The sequence below is a fragment of the Xiphophorus hellerii genome, chromosome 5, assembly GCF_003331165.1.
Source record: "Xiphophorus hellerii strain 12219 chromosome 5, Xiphophorus_hellerii-4.1, whole genome shotgun sequence".
Classification (NCBI taxonomy): Eukaryota; Metazoa; Chordata; class Actinopteri; order Cyprinodontiformes; family Poeciliidae; genus Xiphophorus; species Xiphophorus hellerii.
Window position 1 is genome coordinate 2,009,352 of NC_045676.1, and position 26,509 is coordinate 2,035,860.

At 40.8% G+C, this 26,509-nt stretch overlaps 2 protein-coding genes across 5 annotated transcripts in view; one reads left to right on the forward strand and one right to left on the reverse strand.

Annotated features, from left to right (window-relative positions):
* slkb (STE20-like kinase b) overlaps positions 1 to 7,320 on the forward strand; it is a 24,547-nt gene extending 17,227 nt beyond the window's left edge. Inside the window, exons 12-18 of the mRNA XM_032563104.1 lie at positions 1,502 to 1,681; positions 2,890 to 3,019; positions 4,322 to 4,446; positions 4,637 to 4,828; positions 4,902 to 5,027; positions 5,110 to 5,223; positions 6,190 to 7,320. Coding sequence (XP_032418995.1) covers positions 1,502 to 1,681; positions 2,890 to 3,019; positions 4,322 to 4,446; positions 4,637 to 4,828; positions 4,902 to 5,027; positions 5,110 to 5,223; positions 6,190 to 6,336 — 1,014 coding nt within the window. The 3' untranslated portion in view covers positions 6,337 to 7,320. The remainder of the gene's footprint in view (positions 1 to 1,501; positions 1,682 to 2,889; positions 3,020 to 4,321; positions 4,447 to 4,636; positions 4,829 to 4,901; positions 5,028 to 5,109; positions 5,224 to 6,189) is intronic.
* col17a1a (collagen, type XVII, alpha 1a) lies at positions 7,013 to 25,758 on the reverse strand. Of its 4 annotated transcripts, none has more exons than XM_032563100.1 (54): positions 25,635 to 25,758; positions 23,947 to 24,020; positions 23,659 to 23,700; positions 22,246 to 22,704; positions 22,125 to 22,166; positions 21,966 to 22,019; positions 21,814 to 21,861; positions 21,581 to 21,730; positions 21,404 to 21,499; positions 19,899 to 19,964; positions 19,740 to 19,814; positions 19,572 to 19,616; positions 18,601 to 18,762; positions 18,385 to 18,465; positions 18,250 to 18,294; positions 18,019 to 18,141; positions 17,187 to 17,384; positions 17,040 to 17,090; positions 16,945 to 16,971; positions 16,844 to 16,870; positions 16,692 to 16,754; positions 16,512 to 16,616; positions 16,366 to 16,428; positions 16,251 to 16,286; positions 16,120 to 16,173; positions 15,145 to 15,216; positions 14,405 to 14,467; positions 14,255 to 14,326; positions 14,079 to 14,105; positions 13,959 to 13,994; positions 13,834 to 13,869; positions 13,622 to 13,738; positions 13,479 to 13,541; positions 13,329 to 13,397; positions 13,080 to 13,130; positions 12,909 to 12,971; positions 12,775 to 12,816; positions 12,625 to 12,651; positions 12,514 to 12,549; positions 12,402 to 12,428; positions 12,262 to 12,291; positions 11,326 to 11,427; positions 11,126 to 11,248; positions 10,963 to 11,040; positions 10,544 to 10,669; positions 10,387 to 10,461; positions 10,149 to 10,286; positions 9,593 to 9,736; positions 9,328 to 9,492; positions 8,963 to 9,100; positions 8,748 to 8,882; positions 8,583 to 8,663; positions 8,317 to 8,370; positions 7,013 to 7,487 (listed from the first exon to the last, which is right to left on the reverse strand). In XM_032563100.1, exons 2-54 carry the CDS (start codon positions 24,011 to 24,013, stop codon positions 7,441 to 7,443), a joined length of 4,416 nt encoding a protein of 1,471 aa, XP_032418991.1. In that variant the 5' UTR covers positions 24,014 to 24,020; positions 25,635 to 25,758; the 3' UTR covers positions 7,013 to 7,440. The 4 variants fall into 4 exon arrangements, with proteins under 4 accessions (XP_032418991.1, XP_032418992.1, XP_032418990.1 ...); XM_032563101.1 differs by lacking the exon at positions 12,262 to 12,291 and adding an exon at positions 11,966 to 11,969 and having other exon boundaries at positions 11,326 to 11,432; positions 19,899 to 19,970; XM_032563099.1 differs by having other exon boundaries at positions 19,899 to 19,970.
* Positions 25,759 to 26,509: the final 751 nt, after the last annotated feature.

Genomic DNA, 26,509 nt, shown 5'->3' on the forward strand with positions numbered 1-26,509 from the left:
TTCAGCCTTGTTTTCAAACCGGATCAGCTCCAGCAGCAGCTGTGGTTTCTGTTTAGAGATAAGTACAGGGAGCCGTTTCCCCACATGACACTGTGAACTTCCTGAATCTGCTCACCGTAGCTACAAACTTTTCTGTTATCAGCCTAATCATCTCAGCTAAAAACTGCTGAACTTCACTGCCTCCCAGCAAACTGCAGCTCAGTCACATTCTGGGTGAAAGCTGCTGCTCAAAGGAGCATCACTGAAAAAAAGTCTCCTGACTGTTTAAAACAACTTCTAACAGTTTTTCTTTGAAAAAATATAATAATAGTTAGAACATCATATGTGAACAGTGGGACATTCCACTCAGAAATTGGGGAATTCAGAACTGAGCTGCAGTAAAAAGGTTTTGAGTTTATCATCTTATCGATATAAGATGAAAAATAAAGAAACCTGGCAAAGAGAGTTTTGCTCTGAAATAGAGGACTGAGTGTTTTGTGGCAGAGCTTTCAGACCGATCTGCTACAGAGAAATATATCAGAGATCATCTGATTAAAGGAGAAATTATCACATTCTGATGATTTACAGTCTTTTTTTTTATTATTCAACACTAAAACAAGTAAAACACACAACATTCACTTACATTAGTGAATATTATTATGATGGTATGACTTGACGCGTAAGCAAAAAGTGCTAATGTCTTTCTCCTTTGGGTTCACGGCAAACATAGACCCCACAGTCTGGGAAAATTCATCAAATCTAGTCTTTCTACCCGAATAATAAGATTTGTTGAAAATGTGGTATTTATTTGGTCACATGACAATGATAGTGATGCAGTGCAGAATTTTGATTTGTTAACTGAAGCAATGTAGTTGTGTTTTTTCAATGTGTTGAAAGGGCGAAAAAATATATCGTATATATATCTGTAATTATTGTTTTTTGGCCACAACAGCAGCACTAACTTCTTAAACTCTCAGTCTCTTTTTGAAAAACAACAATCCAAAATGAATTGAATACATCTCAGGAACTACAAGGTTTAGGTTGATAAAAGTTACGTTGATCCTTACAACAAAAAAGAGTCAACGTACCGCTAAACAATGCGTCTCTGAGCCTCACAGCTTTCGGTTTTCTGACCAGGCACTGTAAGCAGTTTCTCAGGAACTCATTGGTTGATTCAGATGATTGACACGTTCATCAAACCGTCAGCGCCAATAGAATCTGTGAGTGTTTACAAAAGTCATTTAGCCACCATCATTCACCAGTCACAGCGAAGAATAGTAAAATTCCTCATCAATGAGTGAGCTGTAAACACTAACACACGTTTAGCTTAGAATATCTTTGTCCTCCATATTAAGGAAAATCTCCAAACTTTGCTTTTCTGTTGCAATATTAGTTTTTTCTCACTCCTCTCCTGACTTCTATCATCACAATGTTTCCTCCAACCCCTCTGAGCTTCAGTGTCTCAGAAAGTCTCAGTGATGTATGAAGACGGTTGAGTGATGAAGCGGTTTGTGTTGGACAGAGTAAGAAGCGTCAGTACGACCAGGAGGTGGAGAACCTGGAGCGGCAGCAGAAGCAGACCATCGAGAGGCTGGAGCAGGAGCACACCAACCGGCTGCGAGACGAGGCCAAGCGCATCAAAGCTGAGCAGGACAAGGAGCTGTCCAAGTGCCAGAACATGCTGAAGAACCGCAAGAAAGAGGTGAGTCCCAGCAGTCCATCACTTTCACCTCCTTCTGTCACATTCTGCCCCTCAAGAGTCCAAAATGTTTCCACTGAGACAAACAGCGCCCTCATCTGTCCTCCAGAGTTTCTGCAGCTTCTGTCCCATCAGGCCAGGTTAAATCTTATACTGTCCACAGCTCTGCCTCATTTTAGCTCCCTCTCTTGTTCACACCTGCCTCGCAGCAAACAGGAAGCAGGACTTTCTCCACAGCAGGTGACAATGAAATGTCTTAAAGAGAATTTTCTGTTTCAACTCTCTCTGACGCTGGAAAATGTTTATTATATTAAATCATAGAGCCATCATTGTTCTGATGTTTGAAGCTGTTTAATGAAACCAATAGCACTTTAAAACCACTTCCACCAGCCAGAGCGCTCGGTGCCTGAGTGTGTGTGGGGGGACAGTGGAGTGTGATCCACAGTGAGTGGCTGATGTCAGGATTGAGTGGTTTGAATCGTCCTCATGGAGCAGCGCGGCCATTCAGCATGTCGGAGGAAACTCTGTGACATTTGGTCTGTTTTTATCAGTAAAGGTTACTCTGGAATTCCTATTTAAGAAAAAAATAAAGACAATGTTCCTCCCTCAATCTTTCATTATAATTAGTTGCAGAAGCAACATCTGGCCACATGTTAGAAGCAGTTTGTCTTTGGCCTCTCGTTAATTCAGTTCAATTCTATAGTTACAATTCACAACAAATGTCATGTCGAGGTGCTTTACCAAAAAAAGCATTTAAAATAAATAAAATAAAATCTACCCTGAAGAGTGTTATGGATCAGATTATTGAGTTTCCCACTAACTTGCTGCCTTCAGGGACGATGAAGATGAAAGTTATCATAATCCAGACTCCCATTGGTTCAGAGTTTCTGTGATGTCAGAGCTGATTGACACGCATCATACCATCTGTTTTTTCATCTCTGGCTGTTTTTCAGTGTCTAGGCCATTTGACTGTGTTAAGGTCAGACTCCTTCAGTTAGCTGAGCCCAAAATAACATGGCTGACAGGTGAAGCGCTCATTAACAGCAGGTGTTTCTGTCTGGTTTAGCAGCTCAAGCCGGTCTTAGGCTGACAGTTTGGCTGTGAGCCTGGAAGCAACACGTTTATCTGACCTCAGAGGGCCTGCCCTGCTTGTTGATGTTGGTACAGAAATGACCTTTATTCAAAAACCATCTGTGTTCTTCTGAATCCAGGAACAGGAGTTCCTCCAGAAGCAGCAGCAGGATCTGGACAGCGCGCTGAAGAAAATAATCCAGCAGCACAAGCACGAGCTGGCCACCATAGAGAGAGACTGCCTGAACCACAAGCAGCAGCTGCTCAGAGGTGAACCCTGGTTCAGCTTTAACACCGCTGTAACGGAAAAGTCCAGGAGCCCACATGTTAAATATGTCACCACCAGATAGCACAGCTAGCTGAGAATTGATGTTAACGATGAATTCATAGAAAATAAAAGGGAAAATCTTCTAATTACTTATTGGTTAAAAAAAAAAGTTTGTTTTTGTAATAACTTATTATTTTAGATTTAATTAAAAACTGCTACCTTTATCAAGTACATTGTAACACATTATTTAGGTGTCCTAGTTAAATAATTCATGTATTTTCTTTGAAACAGGGGGAAGAGAAACTAACTTTCACAGAGACCAACCCCAACCAATAGGGGGCAGTCTTCTGTTTTTAGGCCACTTCACACTCAGCAGCAAATGCTTATAACCTGGAGGTCAACTCTGTTAAATATTAATCATGACTTCCAGGTAACAGCTGTAATAGTTCAGGAATTTGCGATTGAGTGAATCAGCTAATAAAATAAAATAAGATATATATATATATATGTGTTTTTGGGTTCTTCAAAACTGTTTCCAAAGTTTTGTGTGTAAAGTTGACTGTAATTAATAGAAAGTGACTCTGAGAGCCACATATTCTTTATGAAATCATCTGCTTTTAGTTCATCTGCAGCTGGTCATCATTGTGAGTCGCCCAGTTCTGATCCAGCTCTAATGCTGCGTTCCAGTTATACTCGGGACTCTGAACTGGAAAATTCCAACTTCCCAGTCAGAAAAATCAACTGGAATGTCCAATGAAATCGGAATTCCCACTGGGAAACTGAGAGTGACTCCAAATACCCCCGGCATGAATTATAAGGATGACTTTACATTTCAAAATGGCCGCTCCTCGCATCAACAATAGCAAGATGTGGTGGAAACACAAGACACAGATCTAGGCGTTACATGTAATCAGTGCTACATGTAGCGCCTGCTAGTCTAACTGAACAAATTAAAAGTGGTGTTCGTTAATGGAGAGTAAATTGTAAAATGATGTTTATGGGCGTCGCCATGTTGAAATTCTAACTTCTTAACCAGAATGTTGTCACTTTGGTTCTGACCTCAAACAGCTCGGAGTTCCCGCTTCCCAGGTTACTGGAACGCAGCACAAATGAGTCACTGCTCAGAAATGCGGGTTTGGGCCGGTCATTCTTAACAGCTTTAACTGGAAATGAAAGTGACAGGGTTCAAAGGTCATAAACTGAGATCTTTATAAAATAAGCTTAAGATGGCTGCAAACGTTTCTTATTTAAACAATTTAATAGAAGTCCGCCTCATGTTTGTCTTCTCTTGTTTCTGCATGCAGCACGAGAAGCTGCAATGTGGGAGATGGAAGAGCGCCACCTGCAGGAGAAACACCAGTTGTTCAAACAGCAGCTGAAAGACCAGTACTTCATGCAGAGACACCAGCTGCTGAAGAGACATGAGAAGGTATGGAAACATGACTGGAGCTTCTGGACATCAGCTGGAGTCTGTGACTTCCTCAGTCAGTTAGTTCATCATCATGCAGAGGGAAATGATTCCGAAATTTGAAGCAACTTGTTGTTCTGCTCCAAAATATCAAAGTAAAACCTGTCTTGTGGTTCTGAGAACTTTCCCAGCAACTGGTTTGTGCCTGCAGGAGATGGAGCAGATGCAGCGCTACAACCAGCGTCTCATCGAGGAGCTGAAGAACAAGCAGACGCAGGAGCGAACCCGGCTGCCCAAAATCCAACGCAGCGAGGCCAAGACACGCATGGCCATGTTCAAGAAGAGCCTCCGCATCACCGCAGCGCTCATCACCCCCGAGCAGGAGAGGGACAAGGTCAAGCAGGTGGGATTGCGCCTCAGGTCAGAGAGAAGCTGCGACCGAATCCAGCCGACCTCATCGTTGTCTCTGTTCCCAGTTTGCTGCTCAGGAGGAGAAGAGGCAGAAGAACGAACGTCTCCACCAGCAGCAGAAACACGACAACCAGATGAGAGACCTGCAGCTGCAATGCGACGCCAACATCCGGGAGCTGCAGCAGCTGCAGGTCCTCACTGCGAAAACTGCTTTAGCCGTGTTAAAGTTGGGTTTTCATAGCAGAATGAGCTGAAGGGATGTTTGTGTTTCAGAATGAGAAGTGTCACCTGCTCATCGAACATGAGACCCAGAAACTGAAGGAGCTGGATGAGGAGCACAGCGTGGAGCTGAAGGAGTGGAGGGAGAAGCTCCGGCCCAGGAAGAAGGTAGACCGCCCGCACAGATGACATAATTTTATTTATTTAGTTAGATTAAATCATATTCTCTTTTATCATGTCAAGTGGATTTCAGAGTAAGACTACATTACATTTAGTAGGGCTGCGACTAACAATAATATCAACATGTGAAAAGCTCAGCTTTTTCATCAACACAGTGCAGGGATAACTTGTTGATTAATTTTTGGATAAAACTATTAAGAATTGCATAGCAAAAAGTGATAAATAGATATTTTTGTACAGGTAAAGCTAAAACTGCCACAGAGGAGTTTTGGGTAAAACATGTTTACACAGATTTTTTTCTTTTAATCTTAAATGCAAAATGTATATATTTTTATTGTTTGTACACTTTTGACTTAATTATTGCTTTGAATTTGGTCTTCTTTCAAAAAATGGTTTTTTATGAGTGTTTATTCCAATTCACAATTAACTTATTACTACTTAAATTATTATTTCTGTCATCAATTAATCATGATTAATCCCATTAATCGTTTCAGCCCTACATTTTAGCAACAGAATAATCAACTGAATTAGGCATGCGTTGAAAACTCTGACCACTAGAGGGTACCAAAGGGCTTTTAATATGATCCTCAGTATGTGTAGAATACCTCAACAAGCATTGGTGGTAAACATATCCTACGACTAGTTTATGGGTTTTGCATAGAAAATGTTTTCTATCTCCTGCGTTCCAAAAGCCCCTGGATTATAATTTTTAACTTTTAAAGTGAAACTGGTGAAAAAAGGACAAAAATATAGAAGGAAAACTCTCTAAACTTTATAGTTTTTAAATGATCTGTTTGGTTAGAGGCTGCAGGTAGCAAGCTAACTGCTAACTACACAGTCAGCTTGCTAACTCTTAGTTAGTAGCATTACAGTGCTACTCTCTGCTCCATACAGTCTGAAAAAACACTTTCTATGGCCTCGTTTGTTTCTATGGTAACTGATGTTTGTTTACAGGCATTGGAGGAGGAGTTTGCCAGGAAGCTGCAGGAACAGGAAGTGTTCTTCAAGATGAGCGGCGAGTCCGAGTGCCTTAACCCATCCACCCAGAGTCGCATCTCCAAGTTCTACCCGATCCCCAGCGTCCACTCCACCGGGTTCTAACCCAAACAGGAAGTCTGAGGAGCCGCTGCGGCGCCACTTCAGTCGCCACAATCCAGTGCCTGAAGAACCGGAAATATCTGCAGACTTTTGTACTACGGATCACTCTCTTTTTTTTTATGGTCAAACATCAATCAGTCGATCATTTCTAAGTGATTAAGATACAGAATGTATTTGTGGGTAAAACACTCCAGTTGAAGGAATGGGTTGCAGCAGATTTTCATTCAGACATTTTAGATTTTGTGGTTCCGTTTAAGCTGCGAAGCTCTCATCTCCTGGCTGACATGGATGCAGTTTTTTCCTTCAAAATGCCTTCAGGTTTGTTGTAAAACATTTCAAAGACACTCATGGTTTTTGTTCTCTAAGGAAGCATCAGCTCCAACAGCAAAGAAAGAAAAATCTGGAAAATGAAGAAACGTTTGTGTATTTTTATCTTCTGATGACGTATTTTGTTTCTTGAAAAGCCCAAAGTAGATCTGTTAGCCTTAATAATTTAGATGTATCGTAAAGTTGTTACTGCAACTTTAAGAATTCAGACGTGTTGTGGAGGTTTTTATTCTGTATTCAAGCAAACTAAACAAAACACAAAAATTCATTTCTTTTCATTTACTTATATTAATTAAAAAAAAACTGGACCTGACTGGTTTAGGCCTTTCTGACCTCTGATTGGTTCATCTCGTTTTTGTTTTTCTTGATTGGCTGTTCTGAGTTGTTAAGTAAATATAATGGAGTGCTGTGCACCTTTTTTAGAAAAATATTTTCAGTTACTATTTATACAAAAACTGCTCAATTTCCTAAATTTAGACTGAAAACAAAAACATATCGACATCAATGATACATTTTTTTAAATACATGTATAGTTTTTAGAAATGCTTGTGAAATGTTGATTTTCATTCTGCTGTAAATAAAATATTTCCTTTAAACAAAAGCTTCTCCTTTGGTCTCTGACATACAAAAAAAAAACATTTAAAAAATGTCCTTTAAAAATGCCCATAATGAACACAAACATCATACCATAAAATTCAATACTTTACACAATCCACAGCAATGTTCAGTCACTAATAAAAACAGCTTTCATGATCCCACTTGGGGCTCTGAGTTCAGCGATCAAACACCAGAACTTCTCCTTCTTCTTGTTGTCAGCGAGAAATCTCCTGAAACGTAGCAGAAATTTCAGTTAAAAAATTAAATATTACTGCAGCATCTCAGACGCCTCCCTCTGGTGATTTGTTTTTTTCCCTCTACTTGCTGTCATTTTTTAAAAATACAGCTTTTAAGTTTATTCAGATGATTGTCATGTCTACTTCTCTTCGAAAATCAGAACACTTCCTCTTAAGCCCCTCATTCGCTGTCTGGAAGTGCAGAAGTTTGATTGAGATCAAATTTATGTAGTAGGATGAAAGACGACTCAAAAAAAAAAAGTATTTTAACAAAAATAAATTTTGAGCATTAAGAAACTTTGTGTTAATTAGTCTCCCTTTCAGTTTCCCTGCTTTCTTCCTGCCACAGCTGCTTCACGTCTCCTCTGATTAGCTCCTCTGCTCCCTTCCTCTCCAGCCCCAGTATTTAGGCTCCTGGTTTTAATTGTCTTTGCTGGATTTTTCTGTTTGCTACCTCTGTTCAACAACCTGCTCTAACCAAGTGAGAAAATCTTTACTCTCTTAATGTTTTTTTTAATTTCTTGCGACCATTGCGTTTTTTATCGCCCCGCAAGGGGTCTTTTTGTGGGCTCTGGTGTCCCTTTTTCAAAGTAGGCTGACAGGAAAGGGTGAAGGAGAGGGGGAAGACATGCTGTAAACATTGTCAGGTCCGGGAGTCGAACCCGCGACAGCCGCGTCGAGGCTACGTTTTGCCTGAATGTGGGTTGCGCTAACCCCTCCGCCACCACGGCACGCCCGACCATTGCGTTTTTAAACATGAATGGAGTAACATTCATGTTAAGCTGCAGGTAAAACATCTCATTCTTTAATTTTTAAAACTGACCTCTGTCACCCTTTGGTCCTCTGTATCCCTGAGGCCCAGGATAACCTCGTTCACCTGCAAGCGCACACAGGATGTTTTTGACAGAAACTCTTAATAACCTAGAATCCACAACATGCAGCCTTGATTTGTTGCTAAGCAATGTGAGGCAGGATTTGGCCTCCAGGCTCATGAAATCTGGTAAGAAACTCTGACATGTCCCGTACCGCAGTCATGTGTGTTTGACTGGTTCTACAGAAATAAACCCTCCTTGCCTGGATTTGCCTCACCTTTTGCTCCTGTTAGTCCTGGAAGTCCTTGGTCCCCTTTCGGTCCTGGTCTCCCTGGTGGTCCCACAATCACTCCATGGACTGTGAAGAATTAAAAAAAAGATTTAAAATTTAAGTTGGACATTTATGACCAATTTTTTTGACAATATTAAATAAATTTGTTACCTTTGATGTAGTCCATTATATCAACAACGTTGGTGTGAGAACCAAACAGTCGGCTCTCTCCTGGTGGACCCGGGGGGCCGGGTGGTCCCCGGGGCCCGTGGATGGCAGGTCCAGGGCGGCTCTGCTGCCTAACAGCTGTAAAGCAGGAGAGTGTTAGCAGGTCTATGGTCCAATTTATCATAGTTTGATGTATTTCTTTTCTGTAGTTTTCCTACCTTCGATAATTTCCATAATATTTGTGGCGTTTCCATGGGAACCAAACCAGGTGGGGCCTGGAGGCCCAGGTGGCCCTGGAGGACCCTGGAAGATCCTGCTATTGTAGTTCTCAACGATACCGTCCAGAACGCCATGAGCTGCAAATGAGAATTAAAACACATAGATGATGCTGCTGAGCATTTTTTAACCACTGGTTAAACTGTAGTTACTGTATGTTTACTTAAAAATTCTGAGTTTTTCTATCTGCTTTCTTTGATCTTAAATCTTTTTCACTAATCAGTGTGTGCAATTACAAAAGATTTCCTAAAGATGTGGAAACGCAGAAATTCAAAGTTAGAGAAATTTCAGTTAATTTTCAATGTACCTTTGATGTAATCAGTCAGTCTTTCAGCCATGATGGATAAGTCAATAGAGTTCGGGCCCCACTCGGTGCTACTGCCCAAACCTGACTCTCCCTTGTGTCCCGGAGGTCCAGGGGGCCCCGGTGGACCAGGAGGTCCAAACATGGGTCGACTCAAACCATCACCACCTGAAAAAAAGAGACTTTGTTCCTGTCCACCTTTCCCACCAACAGGTTTGTGCTACATGACCCGGTTCTGGTCCAGGACTCTGAATAAGCTTCTCTTTACCATCAAACTCATAATCTTGTCTTTCAGGCTTCAGCAGGTCTCTATTGTTGTGGTCTGTAAAAGAAACCATTCGTCCGATTGGACCAGGAGGGCCCTCTGGCCCAGGGGGCCCTGGAGGGCCTGGAGGGCCTTTGAGGGAAACACCTGTAGGGGGCAGCAGAAGGGAAGGCAAAGGGTTAGTATTGTCTTCCATAATGGAATGGGAATATTGTAAAAACTTAAGGTGGAACTATCGTCCCTGTAAAAACACGAGTCTGTCCCCAGACACATATAAAAGCTTCACAAAGTGGGTGGAGCCAATACACACTGAAGGGCATGACGACTTTAGGCCATATTTAACAAATTTATGCTAAAATATCAACATTTACACAAAAACATAAAGATAGCATCCATTTATACAATTTATCTGAAAGAAAGCAGATTGGGGTTAAGCAACGTAGTAAAGAAGAAAGGTCCAAACAAAACCTCCACAGACAGAATGATAAAGTCGTATAGAACAGACACTGAATGCTTCTACAGGCGCAGTTCACCAGAGACATTTCCTGTCTGAACTCACTCTGCAGGTAGTCACGGATGTCCGAGCTGACATAGCTCCCAAATCCTGGCGGTCCGGGGGGGCCAGGCGGACCTTGTGGCCCAGGAACACCCTGTGCACCAGGGGGTCCTGGAGGGCCGATAAGAGACTGAAATCCAGCTGGAACAAGGGAGATCAAATCAGAATGAGAATGCCAATGCAGTGATATCAAATAGTTTGGATATTAGAGTCTGAGCTCTTGGATGATTAAAGCTCTTACTTGCCAACAGGTTCCCAGGAGGCCCCGGAGGCCCAGGAGGTCCTGGAGCTCCAGGTGCACCCAGCGCCCCTCTCTCTGGTGACAGACACAACCCGACAATCAGACAGAACAAATCATCTGTCCTGCACTGAACATAAAGCAGGAACTTGGCACTCACGATTCAAGAGGCTGTAGACGCGTTCAGCCACCTCCTGGGGGTTAAACGAGAGCCCGCTGATACCTGGACCTCCAGGAGGTCCTGGTGGGCCTGGTGGACCCATAAGGTACAGCCTCACTTCATCTCCTGGAAACGAGATAACAATAACCATCACAACAATAGGAACATATTAGCTTTGAAACACAAGATTATGTTTTATAATGAATAATAATCAGCAGTTTAACTTTTCCTCATTTCTCCATGTTGGTTTGATGTTCAGACATATGGATTATGGATTCCTTTGATGCTGTTGTCTTAAATGCAAGAGACTCCAACTTTTACCCTTTTACTATTCTCCTAACCCTACCTCTACTCTAACCCTAACCCTACTGCATCTTATTACTTCTTAAGATTCATCACTTTGATGTGATGCCACTTACGTTGCAATAGACTGATGATGTCATTGACAGAGACGGATCCAGGTGGGCCAGGTGGGCCAGGCGCCCCCAGGCCGGAACCTGGTCAAAACAAATATCAGAACAGTCAGAAAAAGAGCTGCGTCCTTCAGACTGGTGTGGGAAATGTCCAACATCGTGATCTTACTCTGGATGTAGGAGATAACTCGACTGGCTACGTTATCCACCAGGGCGTCTTCTGAAACACCAGGAGAGCCTGGTTCTCCAGGAGGTCCAGGAGGTCCAGCCAAGTACTGTCTGATGCTGTCGCCTTGAGATCACAGCAGAAAGCCTCCCTAAGCTTTTTGATTCATGCTATAAGGATAAAAAAATGACTGAAAGTCTTACTTTGGAGATAGTCAGCAATGTACTGGCCAACAGCAGGTGATTCACTCCCAGGTGGTCCTGGTGGTCCCGGTGGTCCAGGTGGTCCGGGAATGAATGAGCTTCCTGGAAAAATAACAGGAATTCATTAGGAGATGAGAATTTATTAAACCAAACAGCAATAATACAGTGACTGTACCCAAAGTTTCACATGCAGTTTCTGTAATCACCACTAGATGTCAGCACCTGAAAACTCGTAGAGAGTTTTCACATTTGCTAGTTCTGCAGATTCAATTCAATTTGTTCCATTTTCAGATGCTGTGGTTCTCTTTCTCACTGCACTGAGTCAAACCAACCTATGGAGACTCTTCAACAAGAACCACTGGAGGAAACGATACAAAAATCTCTGAACTCTGGAGGTCAGACTGCAATGAAATGAATCTCTAAGCATGACAAGAAACAGACAAGCTTGTTTGGAAGGATTTACAGAGCTGCACCTGAATCAAACACAACGATTCTGGATCAATGTCCTTCAGAAAGATGAAACCAAAGTAGAGATGTTGGGCCACGATGCGCAGCGCCATGGAAGGAGGAAGCCAAACAGAATATCTGCACACTTCAGGCTGACTGTAAAGCACGGTGGTGGTGGAGTGATGATTTGGCTGGTCCTGCTTAGACTTTAAAACTCACTGTAACTCACTGACAGCAGGGAACTTGTGTGTGTTTGTCCTGATAGGTAAACACAACCTGGATGGAAGCCTTTAAGGTCAACTATCTAAACTTCATCTTGAGACATCAAAATATCCTGATTAGCATGTTCTCTGGAACACACTTAATATGACTAAGTCTTGTTTTGTTACAGAATATCTTGCAGCAAGCTTCATACAATCTGACCTGATAACCTTTCAGAACATTGCACTTTGTAAATGTTAATATATTTAATATAAAAAAACTTTTTACCAGGTTCCCCTCCTGCTATTACTGGGCCACCTGCAAGAGCGGAAATATTCATCATAATTCCTTAGAAACTCAAACTCTGAAATGGTTCAAAATAATATGCATCATGGTCTGAAGAAGATCACACCCAGTGTTTGAGTTACCTGGAGGTCCTGGAGGTCCCGGGAACCCTGAGACAGAAATCACTGATTTAAAATCAAACGCTACAGGATCATTACTGAGACAATCATCAACAGTTTGGCCACTTAACAGCACCTGGAGTCCCTGGAAGCCCCGGCTGACCTGGTTCACCTGAAACAAAATGTTTACATTTAGTCACACACTACAAAATACAGGTTTTCCCAAAATACTTGCATATTTTCTGACCTTGGAATCCTTGTGCTCCTTCTTTACCTAAAAACAGGTCAGTCTGTGAGATGATAGAACTACAGGAGAAGATATGCTTGCCCAGATGTTTTATAAGTTGTGCTAAAGACATGCTAGAGATAAAGAAATGTAAACTTTGCGAAGCCCTACCAGGTGGACCTGGAGGTCCTGGTGGTCCAGCAAAGAAGGTTTCTGAGGAGAAATGAGGAAAACTCCATCAAAAGTCACACAAAAACAAAAAGTATGGTTAAGTTTAAAGACAGTGAGATTTGGTTTTTGCTAACCAGATGTTGGCAAGAAGCTGCCAGGCTCTCCTTTCTCTCCTCGAGGTCCAGGAGTTCCAACACCTGAGTGGAAACAGATCAGAAAATCAACATGTGATCAGACACAGATCGCTCTCTATGCTGATGATACATTCTTTGATCAAATGTTGATAAAACTGGATTTGTATTTACCTGGATCTCCAGGAGGGCCTCTGCGGCCCGGGGGCCCCTGCTTACCCTCACCTAAACAACAGAGACAACATCATTTGTTTGCTCTGAATTCATTCAAATCAAGAGATCGCTTCAAGAGCCGGTGGCCTGCGTGTTTTTCTGACTCAGCACAAACGAATGGTTAATTCATGAGAAACTAATCAGCCATTTTATTCAGGTGATGCTGAATCTAAAAGACGCAGGATGCTGACACCTCTGCTGTAAACATACCAGGAGGCCCCAGAGGCCCAGGTTCACCTTGGGACCCTGGGAGCCCTGGGGGTCCAGGAAGGCCAGTCCCTGAAACAAGTTTGTTGTGAATTAAAAGATGCACAACAAAACATTTTTTAGTATCTGACAGAGTGATTCAAAAGCTCTTACCTGGCTCTCCACGTTGACCTTGGTCCCCCTTGTCTCCCTTATCCCCTCGTTCTCCCTTTGTACCTAAATAATTACAAAACGTGCCTGGTTCAAGGCTTTTTTTCAGACATCTAACATGTTTAAATCAAGGGGACCCGGCTTACCTGGTTGGCCTGGGACTCCAGCAGGACCAATGGGACCAGACAAACCTGGGGGCCCAGCAGAACCTGGAGGTCCAGCTGGTCCTGGAGGTCCAGGAATAGCCACAGTGTCAGAGTTTACTGGATATGAAGGAAACAGAAAGAAACCAGACTGAATACAAGAGTCTCTGGGGTTTCCTGGTCAATGCTGGGAGAAGACATGAGGCTGTTCTCACTCGGGCCGATGACTTTGCCAGGAGATCCTGGTTCACCTGAAGAAGACGACGATCATTTCAAGCCTCCCAGGCAGTTTTCTTTACAGTGTGAATCTTATCACAAAGGAAAAACAAGAAAGCTGTACCTTTACCACCGGGCTGGCCTGGAATTCCTGCAACACCTGCATCAGGCACCAGAAAAGTACTTTATAACATAGAAAACCAAACCAGTCTGGATTACAGGAGTAAAAGTGTATGCTGTGTACCTGGGGGTCCTTGGATTCCAGGAGGTCCTGGAGAACAAACAGTTTATTTGGAAGGATTTTTTCATTTTTTATCTTACAGTTTGGTGAGTTTAAAACATCCTTAAACATTTTTCAGAGAGAATCAGAGAAAATATTTCTTGCTGTATATAGGGTAAAAGCTCTGGAGAATTTAGTACCTTGGGGACCGACGTCACCAGGGAGACCCGGTAAACCTCTAGCACCAGGAAGTCCTATTGAACCCGATTCACCTGCAGTTACAGCACAGATGTCAATGCTATGTTGTGGATCAGATGTTCTGCAGTAAGATCTTCCATCTCTCCACTCACCACCACTTCCTTTAGATCCCTTTGGTCCAGATGGGCCTTGAGGTCCAGGAGTTCCTGATTCACCTTTAAGAAAGCTCTTTCATCATACTGAAGCTTTTCTTTGAGGCAGATTGGTAGCTAACATTTTAAATTACAAACACCATTGTCACTCATATTCTAACAAAGTAGATAACAAAACTTTGCTGTTGTTGACTTTAAAACCTTTACCAGTACTAGCTGCCTAAATTATCACTCCAACTCTCTGCAGATCCTCTTTCTCTGCATCCATGATCCATGAACCACCTTTTCCCTACCAGCTCCAGATTCATCTTGATCCTCTGGCTACTTTCCTAATCACTCCTTACTCTCCTCTCCAGTCTGAAGCACTGTCCTTCACCTCTCTTATGCACTGCCTGTTGTATTGGACGGCTGAGCACATCTCTTCTCCTTTGGGACCTGAACTGTTCAATCTGTTTCCCTCCATACCCTTCTTCAAACCTCGCCACTCTCTCATTCCCCTTTTCCATTTCTCTCACTATCAACACATATTTCTCTTGAATCCTTGACCTTCTCATGCAGTTAAACAATTCCTCTTTTGACACTTTGTCAAATGCTATTTTCCAAAAAACAACTACAGGTCATGTAGAAGCCTCAGAGTCAAGGTACCTATCTTATAAATGTTTACTTGACAAAACAAAGAAAAGTGAGCTGTTGTACTTTAATAGTAGCAAAAGACATAAACCAGCTCCTATGGTACGTACCCACTGGTCCACGAGGTCCTCTTTCTCCATTGTCCCCTTTACTTCCTGGAACACCTGGGGCTCCACGGTCACCTGCATTACACATAGCAGATGGAGAACAGAAGTAATTATAACTTCACTCTGGCTACTTAGTCTAGACTATTCCTGTATTACAACAATGCCAAACCAGATACCTGCTGAGGGTGAAATACTATGTTGTAGCATATTTTGGCATTGACTCATGGTGGGTATCAACATGACCGATGTTAGTGCTTTAGCATCAGCTTCCACTAAAATCATGAATATTACCAGAACTAACCTTCACACTTGGTGATTTAGCCTTTGAGTTAGTGGTGCCCATCAGTGGCTATTTAACACCTGTTTCACATGAGCTACTAGAATAACTTAGCCTGGCCATTGCCTTCTTACACAGTTCCACTCTATTCTCATCTGCCCACAGTGTTCCATCTAGGATTTGTCACAATAAACTTGATTTCTCCAGTTGAACTTCAACTGGGCCAATCAGCAGATAGGAGGAGGAGTTGTGAAAGATGATGTCTTGTTTCTGTGCTGTTTTTGAATTGTAGCCTGGCTATGGTTGTAGTTTGGAAATGGCAACAGAGAAAGTGAATGATGTGAATGAGAAAGTGAATGAAGCCATTCACTCTGTGTTGGTCCTACTTCAAAATCCTGAGCTATTAAAGTCAGAGCAAGAGGAATGTTTAATATTCGGCTTGGTGCTTCTCTCTCGTAGTGTGGATGGTTGTTTACAGCACACACAATTTCCAGTTATTATGTAGCTTCCTTCATGGTCAAGTTGGTGCATTATATACGCCACAGCTAAATGTTAGCTATCAGGTAAAATCAGATCAACTGTTTAAAACTTCAGCAGAGTCCATGCCTCCAGTAAGACTCTGTTGATTCCTGGACCAACCAGTCGAGGGTCCAGAGTTTTCACCAGTCTGAGAAAACCCTAATGAAATAAAGTTTCTGTACCTTTGGCTCCAGAAGGTCCAGCTTCACCTTGGAATCCCTTTGGACCAGGTACGCCTGTTTACAGTAATATAACATTAATTATTGTCTAATCAACTTAAACATAAAGAAATTAACTGAAACAGACTTTATACCTGGGACTCCAGAGATACCCTGCTCTCCAGCAGCACCTTAAACAAACAGAGTAATCAGTGGATGAAGTACTTTTATTTCTACTGGTTTAATATGCAATATAAATCCTGTCCTCACCTTTTGGACCAAGGGGTCCAGGAGCTCCAGCAGGACCAGGACGTCCTGGTTCACCCTGAGAACCTGCAGAGTCATAATCAAATCAGCACTTCCTGCCCTTCCAGCACGTTCTCAGCTTGTTTTAAATAAATGTGATCTAGTTCAACCTTTATCTCCTTTCTCTCCAACACCAGGTGGTCCAGACTCCCCCCGAGGACCCATTGGTCCCTCCCGTCCCCTCTGCCCTGATTGTCCTTCTGGACCTGGTTCACCTGCGCAGAAACAAGGAGATTCTCAGCTCTTTCCTTGAACTTCATAACAGAGAAAATAAATAAAGTTTCCATTACCTGGATTTCCTTTTGGTCCCCTTGGTCCATCCAGTCCTGAGTGTCCAATCTGTCCAGGAGGACCTTAAGGAACAAAAAGAACTGATTAGCTATACCAAGTTTTTTACCCCTTTGGAAGGGTAAAACATGGATCAGTTTGCCCAGAGTCTTACCTGGCAGTCCAGGAAAGCCACTATCGCCTGAAAAGAAAACAGATTTTTACCCCATGTTCAAGTTTATGAACTACTAAACATTTAGTGGAGTATTTCCTCACCTTTTTGTCCAAGTGCCCCTGGATCACCTGTACAGAGGTAGTTATAAGTATGAAGATATGAATAAATCTAAAACTACTGTGAGGTTAGTGAGTACCTATAGGTCCTGGCTCTCCCTTCTCTCCTTTAAGAGAATAAGCAAGAGTTTCTGCAAAACAAAAAAAGCCCTTTAACTCAGAAATGCTTGGTTTGGTGTGTGTGTGTAGGCGTGTGTGTGTTAAATCCTGGTGCTTTGTTTCCACACCTCTCATATCATTTGATTGTAGTTCGTCTCTGAGCAGCTGCTGAACGGTTGACTGCAGGGCGGCTCTCCTCTGTCCTGATCTGGCTCCTATGCCTCCTCCAGGTCCAAGGTAGATTGAATTATCTGTTAGGGCTGATACAATGCCAGTGGCGGATTCCAGAGTATGAACACGGTTCTTCAGGCGTCCCACCTCCACACCTGGGAACAACCATTTAGAAATTGCACCAAAGAAGGTTACCAGGTGCTTATAGATAGAATTTATTTGTTTTCCAGATAATTGCTTTATCAAATAGATTCCTATGACTGCTGTCTACTGAAGGTAAGACAGAAATACATCGTCATTCATCAATTCTTCTATCTCTTATCCAAGATGCTTCAAAGGCCCAAAAGGTTAACAAACAAGCCATTAGATCTCCCTCTCTCCACTTCCTCCAGGTCATATGAGGGAACTCATAGACATTCCCAAACCAGCAATGGGATGTGAATGTTATCTCTCCAGGGAATCGTAGGTTTGCTCTGAGCTAGCTGGAAATTTAGCTCTCACTTAAATTTCTGTAGATGTTTTGCTCCAGTCAGGATGAGACTGAGTAAGTGTGACTCAATGTGATTTCAAGATTCCCTGCACAAACTTTGAATAACCAACCCAATCCTTTATCCAGGCGTTATGACAGAAGACCAGGTGATCAGGCCTTCACCAAAGGAACTGCCTCTTGGTAAATCACCATGAGGTTCTGCAAGGTACTGACACAGTCAGGCCTGAGTCTGGGTCCTGGGTGATCAGCTCACTCTTCAAAACAGAATCAGTTTATTTCTCTAGATTTTTGTCTCTTACCCAAAACGATAAGTCCGATGAGGAGCCCCAGGAGGAGCAGCAGGGTGAAGACGAGGGCCAGCAGCCACTTCCACCAGCTGCAGCAGGAGCAGAACCCAAAACCCAACTCGTCTTTATGGATCGCTGAGAAACAAACAGCAAGGTGTGAGTTTAGCAGCTAGCTTCTGATGCTGACCAGTACATCAAAACTTCATAATGTCCATATTTTCATATTAACTCAATAAACGGTACCTGCATAGGTTGCTTTGTCTTTTGTGGTAGATTTCAAGGTTGAAGCTATAGTAATAACATTTAAAACAAACATCAATTTATGACTTCACAAAACAATTAAGGATGACAACTCTAAGAATCAAAAGGTTTGTTTACATTTGGCATCAGTTCCTTTATCCACTGCGCTGGACAAAAGTTTCTCTTTCTCCCTCTTCAGCGAGTCCTCAGAGTAAGTGCCTACAAGACCAGATATTCCCAACGATCAAATCTGTAATTAGACTCTTTCAGACAAATACGTAGATAAATCTAAATTTAAGCATTTGCAGAATTTGAATTTGATCATTTCTGTCAGAGGGATAGTGTAGTTAAAACCTGACAAAGTGGCTGGCGCAGCCGACACAAAGTGCTTCCCAGTGTCTTTGTCCATGATGAGCAGCTCCGTCTCCTTCTTGATGGGAGCGTTCTCCTTCTCTATCAGCACAAAGTTGAAGTCTTTCCCTGAGGCCTCATAAATGGTGGGACTGCTGGGTCTCACTATGAGACATAAGGCAACATGATTTATAACTTTGCATTTTGGTAGTAGTCAGTGGTCATGTGATGACAGAAATTTCAAATTGCATGTCATCAGCACACAGGAGAGAGGCGAGATTTGAGCCTGGAGGAACCCCAAATGGGGCCTTTATGTAATTAGATTTTCAAATACAAACAAGGAAATCAGATGCAGATCCCCCAGTTTATAATTCCTTGTAATTTGTAGATCTATTTTTTCATGTATGTGATGAATCTTCAGATGATCGAAGGTTTTTCTGATAAGTTTTAAACTGGTTTTCATCAATAGCTACCCAGACTTTGCAAGGAACTTTCATAATTTCTCCATGGACTTTTTCCTTGTGCTAATATCCATTCATATGCAGCATATCAGGGTATGGTGGTTTACAGGTAGTTAGCTGCCCTAATCCAGAAGCACTAATTATAAACATTAGTTCCATTAATGCTAAGGTGCTAGCAGAAGCTAATGCTAAAGCGCTAAATTTAAAATTAGACTAAATTTTAAATTTAGTGCTAATTTAAAATTATTACTCCACTATTACTGGAAGAGTGCTCATCATTGCTGAATTATTATTATTATTATTATTATTATTTATTTATTTATTTATTTTTTACAAATTACTAAAAAAAATGCTCAATGGTTGATCAAACTTTAAAAGACCTGAAGCCTGGAGGCTGACTGATTAGAAAAACACGACTGTTTGTAAGTAAAATCATTTTTGACTAAATCCTGTTTAAATTTTGCTCAGTCTAAAAAGAATGATAAAATCTGAGAACATTTTCTGCCTCCTCACCTGTGGGTGCAGTTATTCCAGAGACATTTTTCTGCACACCATAAACTGCAACCAGACCAAAACGTGTTACATAACATTACATTATGAGCAGAGTTTTATAGTTGAGCAGATCATCTTTTAACTGCATGAAATGTGAAAATGCTCAGATTTGTGGGATCGCTGGTTTACCTATCTGTGCGCCGGCACCAGCGGGTGAGAAGACCGTTGGACTGGTCAGGTTATTCTGCACACCATATACTGGCACTGCAATGGAGAACACAACATCCAGTGAACATGTGAAGGTAATAACAGTTGAAAACCTTTTAGAAAGGAGAGGCTGAGGCCAACCGGAGCCGCTGACAGATTGTCCGGCGTTCGCAGAGGAAGAGCTGAGAGTCAGGTTGTTCTGGACTCCTGCACCTGACAGAACACAGCAGACCGGTTTATCCTTCTGTCACAGATGGCAGCCATGGACAATCAAACCTTCAAATATTTCTCAGTTCAACCATCATTTTACACTTTTCTTTTTAAATCAGCAGCTCAGATGGAACTGTTTCTGTAATTTCACTGTGAATCATGTTGATTATTTAAATGCCATCAATTGTTTTGTATGAATGAGTACATTTCTGACAGAAAACAACACATTTTAATGAGTTTGCTGTAACTTTTGAATTTTGTTTGGTTTTCTTAATGAACATTGAAGGTTTTATTTGTTAAAAAGTAAACTCATTTGATCCTGATTTTTAAGATGCAAAATTGTTGAGTTTTGCTAAATAACTTTTGTCAAAATCTTGCAAGAAAACTTTTGGTTGTAAGGAAAGATTATCTGGATCATATTTGATCATGTTTATAATATATTTTATCAGTGTTTCATTTTTAGTCACTATAACAGAATAAATCTTATCTTGCATCTCTTATCTTTATAGTGATCACATTTTATAGCTTTTATATTTACTGGAATTACAGGTATTTTCTGGAAACATTCAAGGTGGTTTTCTGGTACAAACATGCCATTCCTAAAACTTAGAAAATGTTTTTCTGGGACTCACATGTCACTAACTGGGTGATTCCACCAATTTATACAATTTTCATGTAAGTTCCAGGAAAGCACCTTGTAGTCTGTTTGGGTTGATTTGACTTTATTGAACCTAGTGTAGTAAAAGGATAAATATGCAAACAAAATAAATTTAAAACAAAAGCAAACAAAACAAAAGAAGAACAGTAGTAAAGTATATTTACATGCTCTGTAAATTTTAAGTTTTGGTATCCGCATAATGTAAAAATACCATGAAAACACAAACAAATCCTCCTTTAAAAATCAGGAAAATAATCGGAAAATTCCCACAAAGTGCCACAGAAGGATACGGAAAGTAACATGCAATTATCCTGAAAGTTTCATCAAAATACCTTATAAGTTCTGGAAAACTCCCTGCAAGACGGAAAATCATTTTAAGTTCCCTGTCAGTAATTTGTAAGCTTTAGCAAAACATGTTCTGGAAAGTATCCATACCATGTTAGAAATACCTTGTAAAGTACCATGCGAGTCTCAAGTACGTAACTCAATTCAAAAATTTCTTGAAACTAGTTGGGGAAAAGGTATTTCAGAAGTATTAATGCCAGAAAAAACTCAGAAGTTCCTGTAAAGTATCCTGATAGTCTACAATTGGGGGAAAACCTTTAACTTCCAAGAATTTATTCCTAAGTAGGAACTAAGGAATAAACTCTGAAGGTCTGGAGGGTCTGGAGGGTTTATAATGTCTGTTGTACATGGGAAAGCTAACATTTTGCATCTTGTTTGGTTTCTTTAATACACAGTTAAAAGTGAACATACTTGTGAGTGTTTTCTGACTGACCTGACGGGTAAAGATGGGAGGTAGCGGTGTAGTTGTTGGGGTTTGAGCTGTAATATCCACTGCTCACATCCCCTGACCAAACGCTGCCGTACTGATCTACAACAGAACAGAAAACACGGTGAACGGATGAAACGCTCTTCTAGGCTCGGCACAGATGAATGTTCCTCTCCAGCTGACCGATGGGACCTGAGGAGCTCTCAGATGTGGCCTTGGCTTCCACACTGGCCTTCTTGGGAATGGGCAGTGTGTTGTTGGGGGACTGGGTGGGGCTGGTGCTGGTGGAGCGGTTTCCCCTCAGCAGGCGCTTCACGTCATCCAGCTCCGTCCCTGCAAGAAACAAAACGTCATGACTGGGTTTTAAATCTGATCAAAAGAACCAAAATGAGAAACCAAATCAGTGAAGGACTCACATCTGGCTGGAGGTGAAGCACTTTGAAGCCTGGCTCTGATCTCACTCTCTAAAAACAAAGAAAAGTAATTGTTTCTCTATTAGTTTAGGCTGATTATTTAAAATTAATTGCAAAAATGTGGGAATAAAGTCTTTTAAAGGTCATTAGTGCACCTCTGCTTTGACTTCTCCCTCTAGTGGCTGAAGCTGTCGTTGCAGTTGAACTCCCTACAAAATGAAACCAAGATCAGTTCTTCTTTTTTATACTTCTGTCAAGTATAACTGAGGTCAGTTATACCTGACAGTATAATCATTGACAGAAAATTCACATACCATACTTCTTCCTGCTGTACTCCAGGGAAGAATCTGAGCTTTCTGAAGCACAAGAAGGATCAAATGAAAACTTGCCCTGTATTGAAACTACAAACAATAGAAAACTTGATCTGAGACGAACCGTCAAAGACGTCTGACAGAGCAGCTGCCATGGTGGTCACACTCTTCCTCTCCTTTGGAGGAGGTGAGTACATAATGCCAGAGGATGCTGAGCCCTTCTTCCCTTCCCTGAACCCTCCTGATGCGTAGCTGCTTTTGGTCACCGTGGAAACAGTCACAGCACCAAGACCCCCTTCTTTTTTAGTTTCTCTGCTTCCACTTCCAAAACTGTAGGACATGCTAGAGGACCCTCCTCCGGCCTCTTTAGACCGCTCTCCTCTCCCTGAGGCCACAGCGGCCCCTGACCTCTCACCTGAGGACTGGGCAGAAGAAGTTCCTACGGTGGTGATGCGTTCGTTCCCGGCTCCAAATCCACAGCGGTGGGAGCTGCTAGATTTGATCAGAACTGAACTGCTCGTATCTTCCGATCCTCCTGCTGCAACTCGTCCACCTGACCCACCGGAGCTGAAAGAAAAATCACCTGAAAGCAAAGAAAGGAGAGAAATCAGAAAATACCAGATTTCTTCCCGGTTTGTTTCCCATCAAAGTTTATCAAAGTAAAATTCCTGGAGGGAACACTGGTTGGAAAACATCAGATTCCTGAAACTCATTTTCATTTGCAAGACTGAACTGGCAAAGTTAATATATCATCTATAAAGAGAGCAGTAATGTTTGAGTTTTTTGTTATTTGGAAACATTCCCAAACTGCATGTCTTAACATGTTTATTACTGTAAACCTGCACAGCCTCCACTATGATAACAGAACAATTCATTACATGCACACATTTCTGCTGCTGGCTAATTATTTTTTTCTTATTCAATTAAAATTGAAAAAAACCCCAACTAGATTATGTTTAGTTTTTACTGGAATAAGTAGTCTCATCAGACTACTGGATGAGAAGTCTGATTAGCACTGATACATATTTATCATTGTTTCTCTGGTTTTACATGTTTGGTTTTACAACTTCAAACTTAAATCCATTTCTTTTTACTTTCCCATTACTTACTTTCAATATTTTAATACAACAATGTAACATGCTCTGAACAACATGAATATGTAAACAAGTAAGTAAGTAGAAAAATATTAGTGTGTTTTCCATTTTCAGTTGTCCCTTAATTTTGGGAATAACATCCAAATATTTTCCAGTTTCATGACGGAAAGAAACTCAACTCAGTGTAACGATGTTAGTATCATCAATACAACCTAATAACAATGTATTTCATGCATAAAACCTAAGAGGAACATGGTTCCAATATATTTAGCTTGATACTGTATAGGATGTAATGAGATACAAAGAACTAAAAAGGCTAGTTCTTTTTAGTTTTAGATTTTAGTTCAGTTTTGTTTAGGACAAAACTGTCCCTTCGATACTGATATGTTCCAAATGTGCAGCAGCCATGTTGGATTTTGAGGTGTGAAAACAGCAAAACTTACTCTGTGATGTAACTCCAGAGGTTGTCACTGACTTTTTGACCACTGTAGAAAAAAACCCCAACAGTGAGTAATTAAATCCAACATTTGTTTTAATATTTGTTTCTAACATAAACAGATTGTATCAAACCTGCAAAAATAGAAATTTATAAAACTTATTTAATTTCTCCCTCATTTAAATGACATCCTTAAAATACCATTACAGACAGCAAAATAACCTTACATGCAATCAACCCCAGTATAATTTGCATTGTGACTTATGAAGTTGTGTCATAATTTCACTCTCATCACCTGAGCTGCTGCTGGCTGCAGCTCCTCCACCTGAGCTCACCACCTTCGCTGCTGTCACCTTGTCCATCCAGCAGCTGGAAATAAATTACACTTTACTTTCAAGGCAGACTTTAGAGTACAAAAGTGGAAAATGTTCATAATGCTGAGCTCAGGTGTTATTACCACCTGAGGCAATGTAACTTTTCTTTTTTTTCCCATCAAGGTGTCATGATTGATTAAAAGCTTTAACCTGAAGACTTTCAGACAGGTGGAGCTGATTAATGTGATTCTGCTGAATAAAGGAATCTGCCCAGAGAGAGCAGGTGTGAGGTTTCATTCATGTCAAAAGGAAAGTATCAGGTATTTACTCTAGTTATACATGACAATCAAAAATATAACTTCAGGCAGGTGTTCATTTCAGGTGTTTTTATGATAATTATACAACTTATAAAACTCATATTTCCTCACATCCTGGTCACTTTCCACCAATCAGGATTTGTTGTCTGTTAGAGTCGATGATCTGAAGTCAAAATATGATTAAATCATCCTTACACTTCTATTAAATCAGTTAGTCAGGAATACAAGGAGCTCACAGACAGCATCAACAGATTTTAAACGGCTTTAATTTAATATTAATTGGTGTTAATATTTTAGTTTTTTTTACCGCATCTATAGATAATTAAATGTTTATGTTGCATTTCTGACATTAATTGCTTTTAATTGAGAGTTTTGACAGATTTGCTTTCAAAGACAAAATCTTATTTAAACTCAGATTCTTAGTGATGTAACAACCAGCTGATTTTAAAGTTAAATTTAAAGTTTTGTCCTGATTTTAGTGTGAACAACCATCTGAATCCCATTTTTCTGCACAGTGGTGATTCATTTTGTTTTTCCTTTTAGCTCCTAAAAATGTTCAGTGTAGACATTTTTCTACTTAAATTTAGAAAAATAAAAGATTTATTTATTTTTCAGATTATTTTTTAAAACCTAGACTAAACTTTAATAGTTTTTATAGATTTGGTTTATTAAAAAATAAGTTTATTATAAGATCTTTTGACATCCTGAAGGTAATTTCTGCTGATGAGCCTAACATGTTATTAGTGAACATTTTTAAACCTGTAAGTAACATTCTGCTTTTCTTAAAAATATAACAAAGTAAAAATATTTAAATATAAGCATCTTTGTACGCCACCACTGATTCATTTCTCCAAGCAGATTCAGATTTTATATAAAAACACAGAAACTATGTCTTGTCAGATTTAACTTGGCATTACAAAATACAACTTGTTCAGCTTCATTATTAAAATTGATCATAAATACAATAATGGCCCTTTAATTTAGTTTCTATTTGCTTCTGCAACATTCAACTTTATGTCATTTATTTTTGGTGTTTAACTTTCTGCTAAAATCAGTGATTGTTTGTACTGTTTTATAAAGTCATTTTTGAAGTGTAAAATTTCGTACGATATTGTTATAATAACATTAACTTCTTGCTTAAATTTCCCATAAAACCTCATATTCACTTTAACTTGTGTTTGCTTGTAATTAAAAATTTCCATCCATCTTTCCTGATTTCTTATTTAAATATATTTTTGCTAATGAATAATCTGTTTGAAGCAGAACTCATTCATCACTGATCCGGCGCTTTCAGGGGTTTTACGTAACAAAATCACCTGTTATTGCATTAAAACATCTGCGGTTGAGTTTACCTGTTAGATCATTCCTGCAGCGTTTTCCCGTCCAGCTCCTCTCCTCTGACCAGACCAGGGAATAAAGACGGGAAGTCCAGGTTCTCCGTGGAAACGACGTGCAGCTTCTGGGACTCACATGTGCCTTCAGAGTTTTTGTATTTAGCTTTCTGTGACTCATAGCTTCAGTCGACAAGTTCCGACAGAGCCTGGAGGTTGGGGGGTCGCTGCTGCAGCCGGTGGCAGGCTGAGCAGGAAAATGATGGCCCCAGGCTGAAAGAAAGAGCAGAAGGTGATGAAAGTGATGAGACAATGAGCTTGTACTGCTCTTAAATGACTTCTGTTTGTCTGAGGTTAAGATCGTGTTTGAGGTTTTGAAGATGAAATGGAGTCTTTAAGGACAGAATCAGTGAGACAAAGAGCTGCAGTTTGGGAGAAAAGGAAGAAAAAAGTTTGCATGTTTTTGGCTTTGCAGAAGCAGTGAGGCGATCTGAGCTCAGTTCAGGTTTGTTTTTGTTCTTCTCAGTGAAGCTGGCAAAAACATTTCTACACAATACATTCCAATTACTCAATAAGAAATGCAAAAAAAATAATTTTACATTCAAAAGCAACAAAATAGTTTGATTTAGATTGAAAAGATTCAATTTGGCATCAGAGAAGTTGCCTTGTAGATGAATTGTTCCACCATCGTTCTTTAGGTCTGGCGTTGGAACCAGTGGACACTTGAAGGTGTAACAGACATTGTGTCATTTGCACATGGAGTTATAAAGAGTGTGCTCATCCATCCATTGTCTGTGTCCACTTATTGCAGGGTTTTATTAGGAAGGCAGGTCATCTCCAGTGGTCAAACAAATCCATTTTCTCCTCAGTTCTTCAGAAAAACGTTGCTGCGTTCT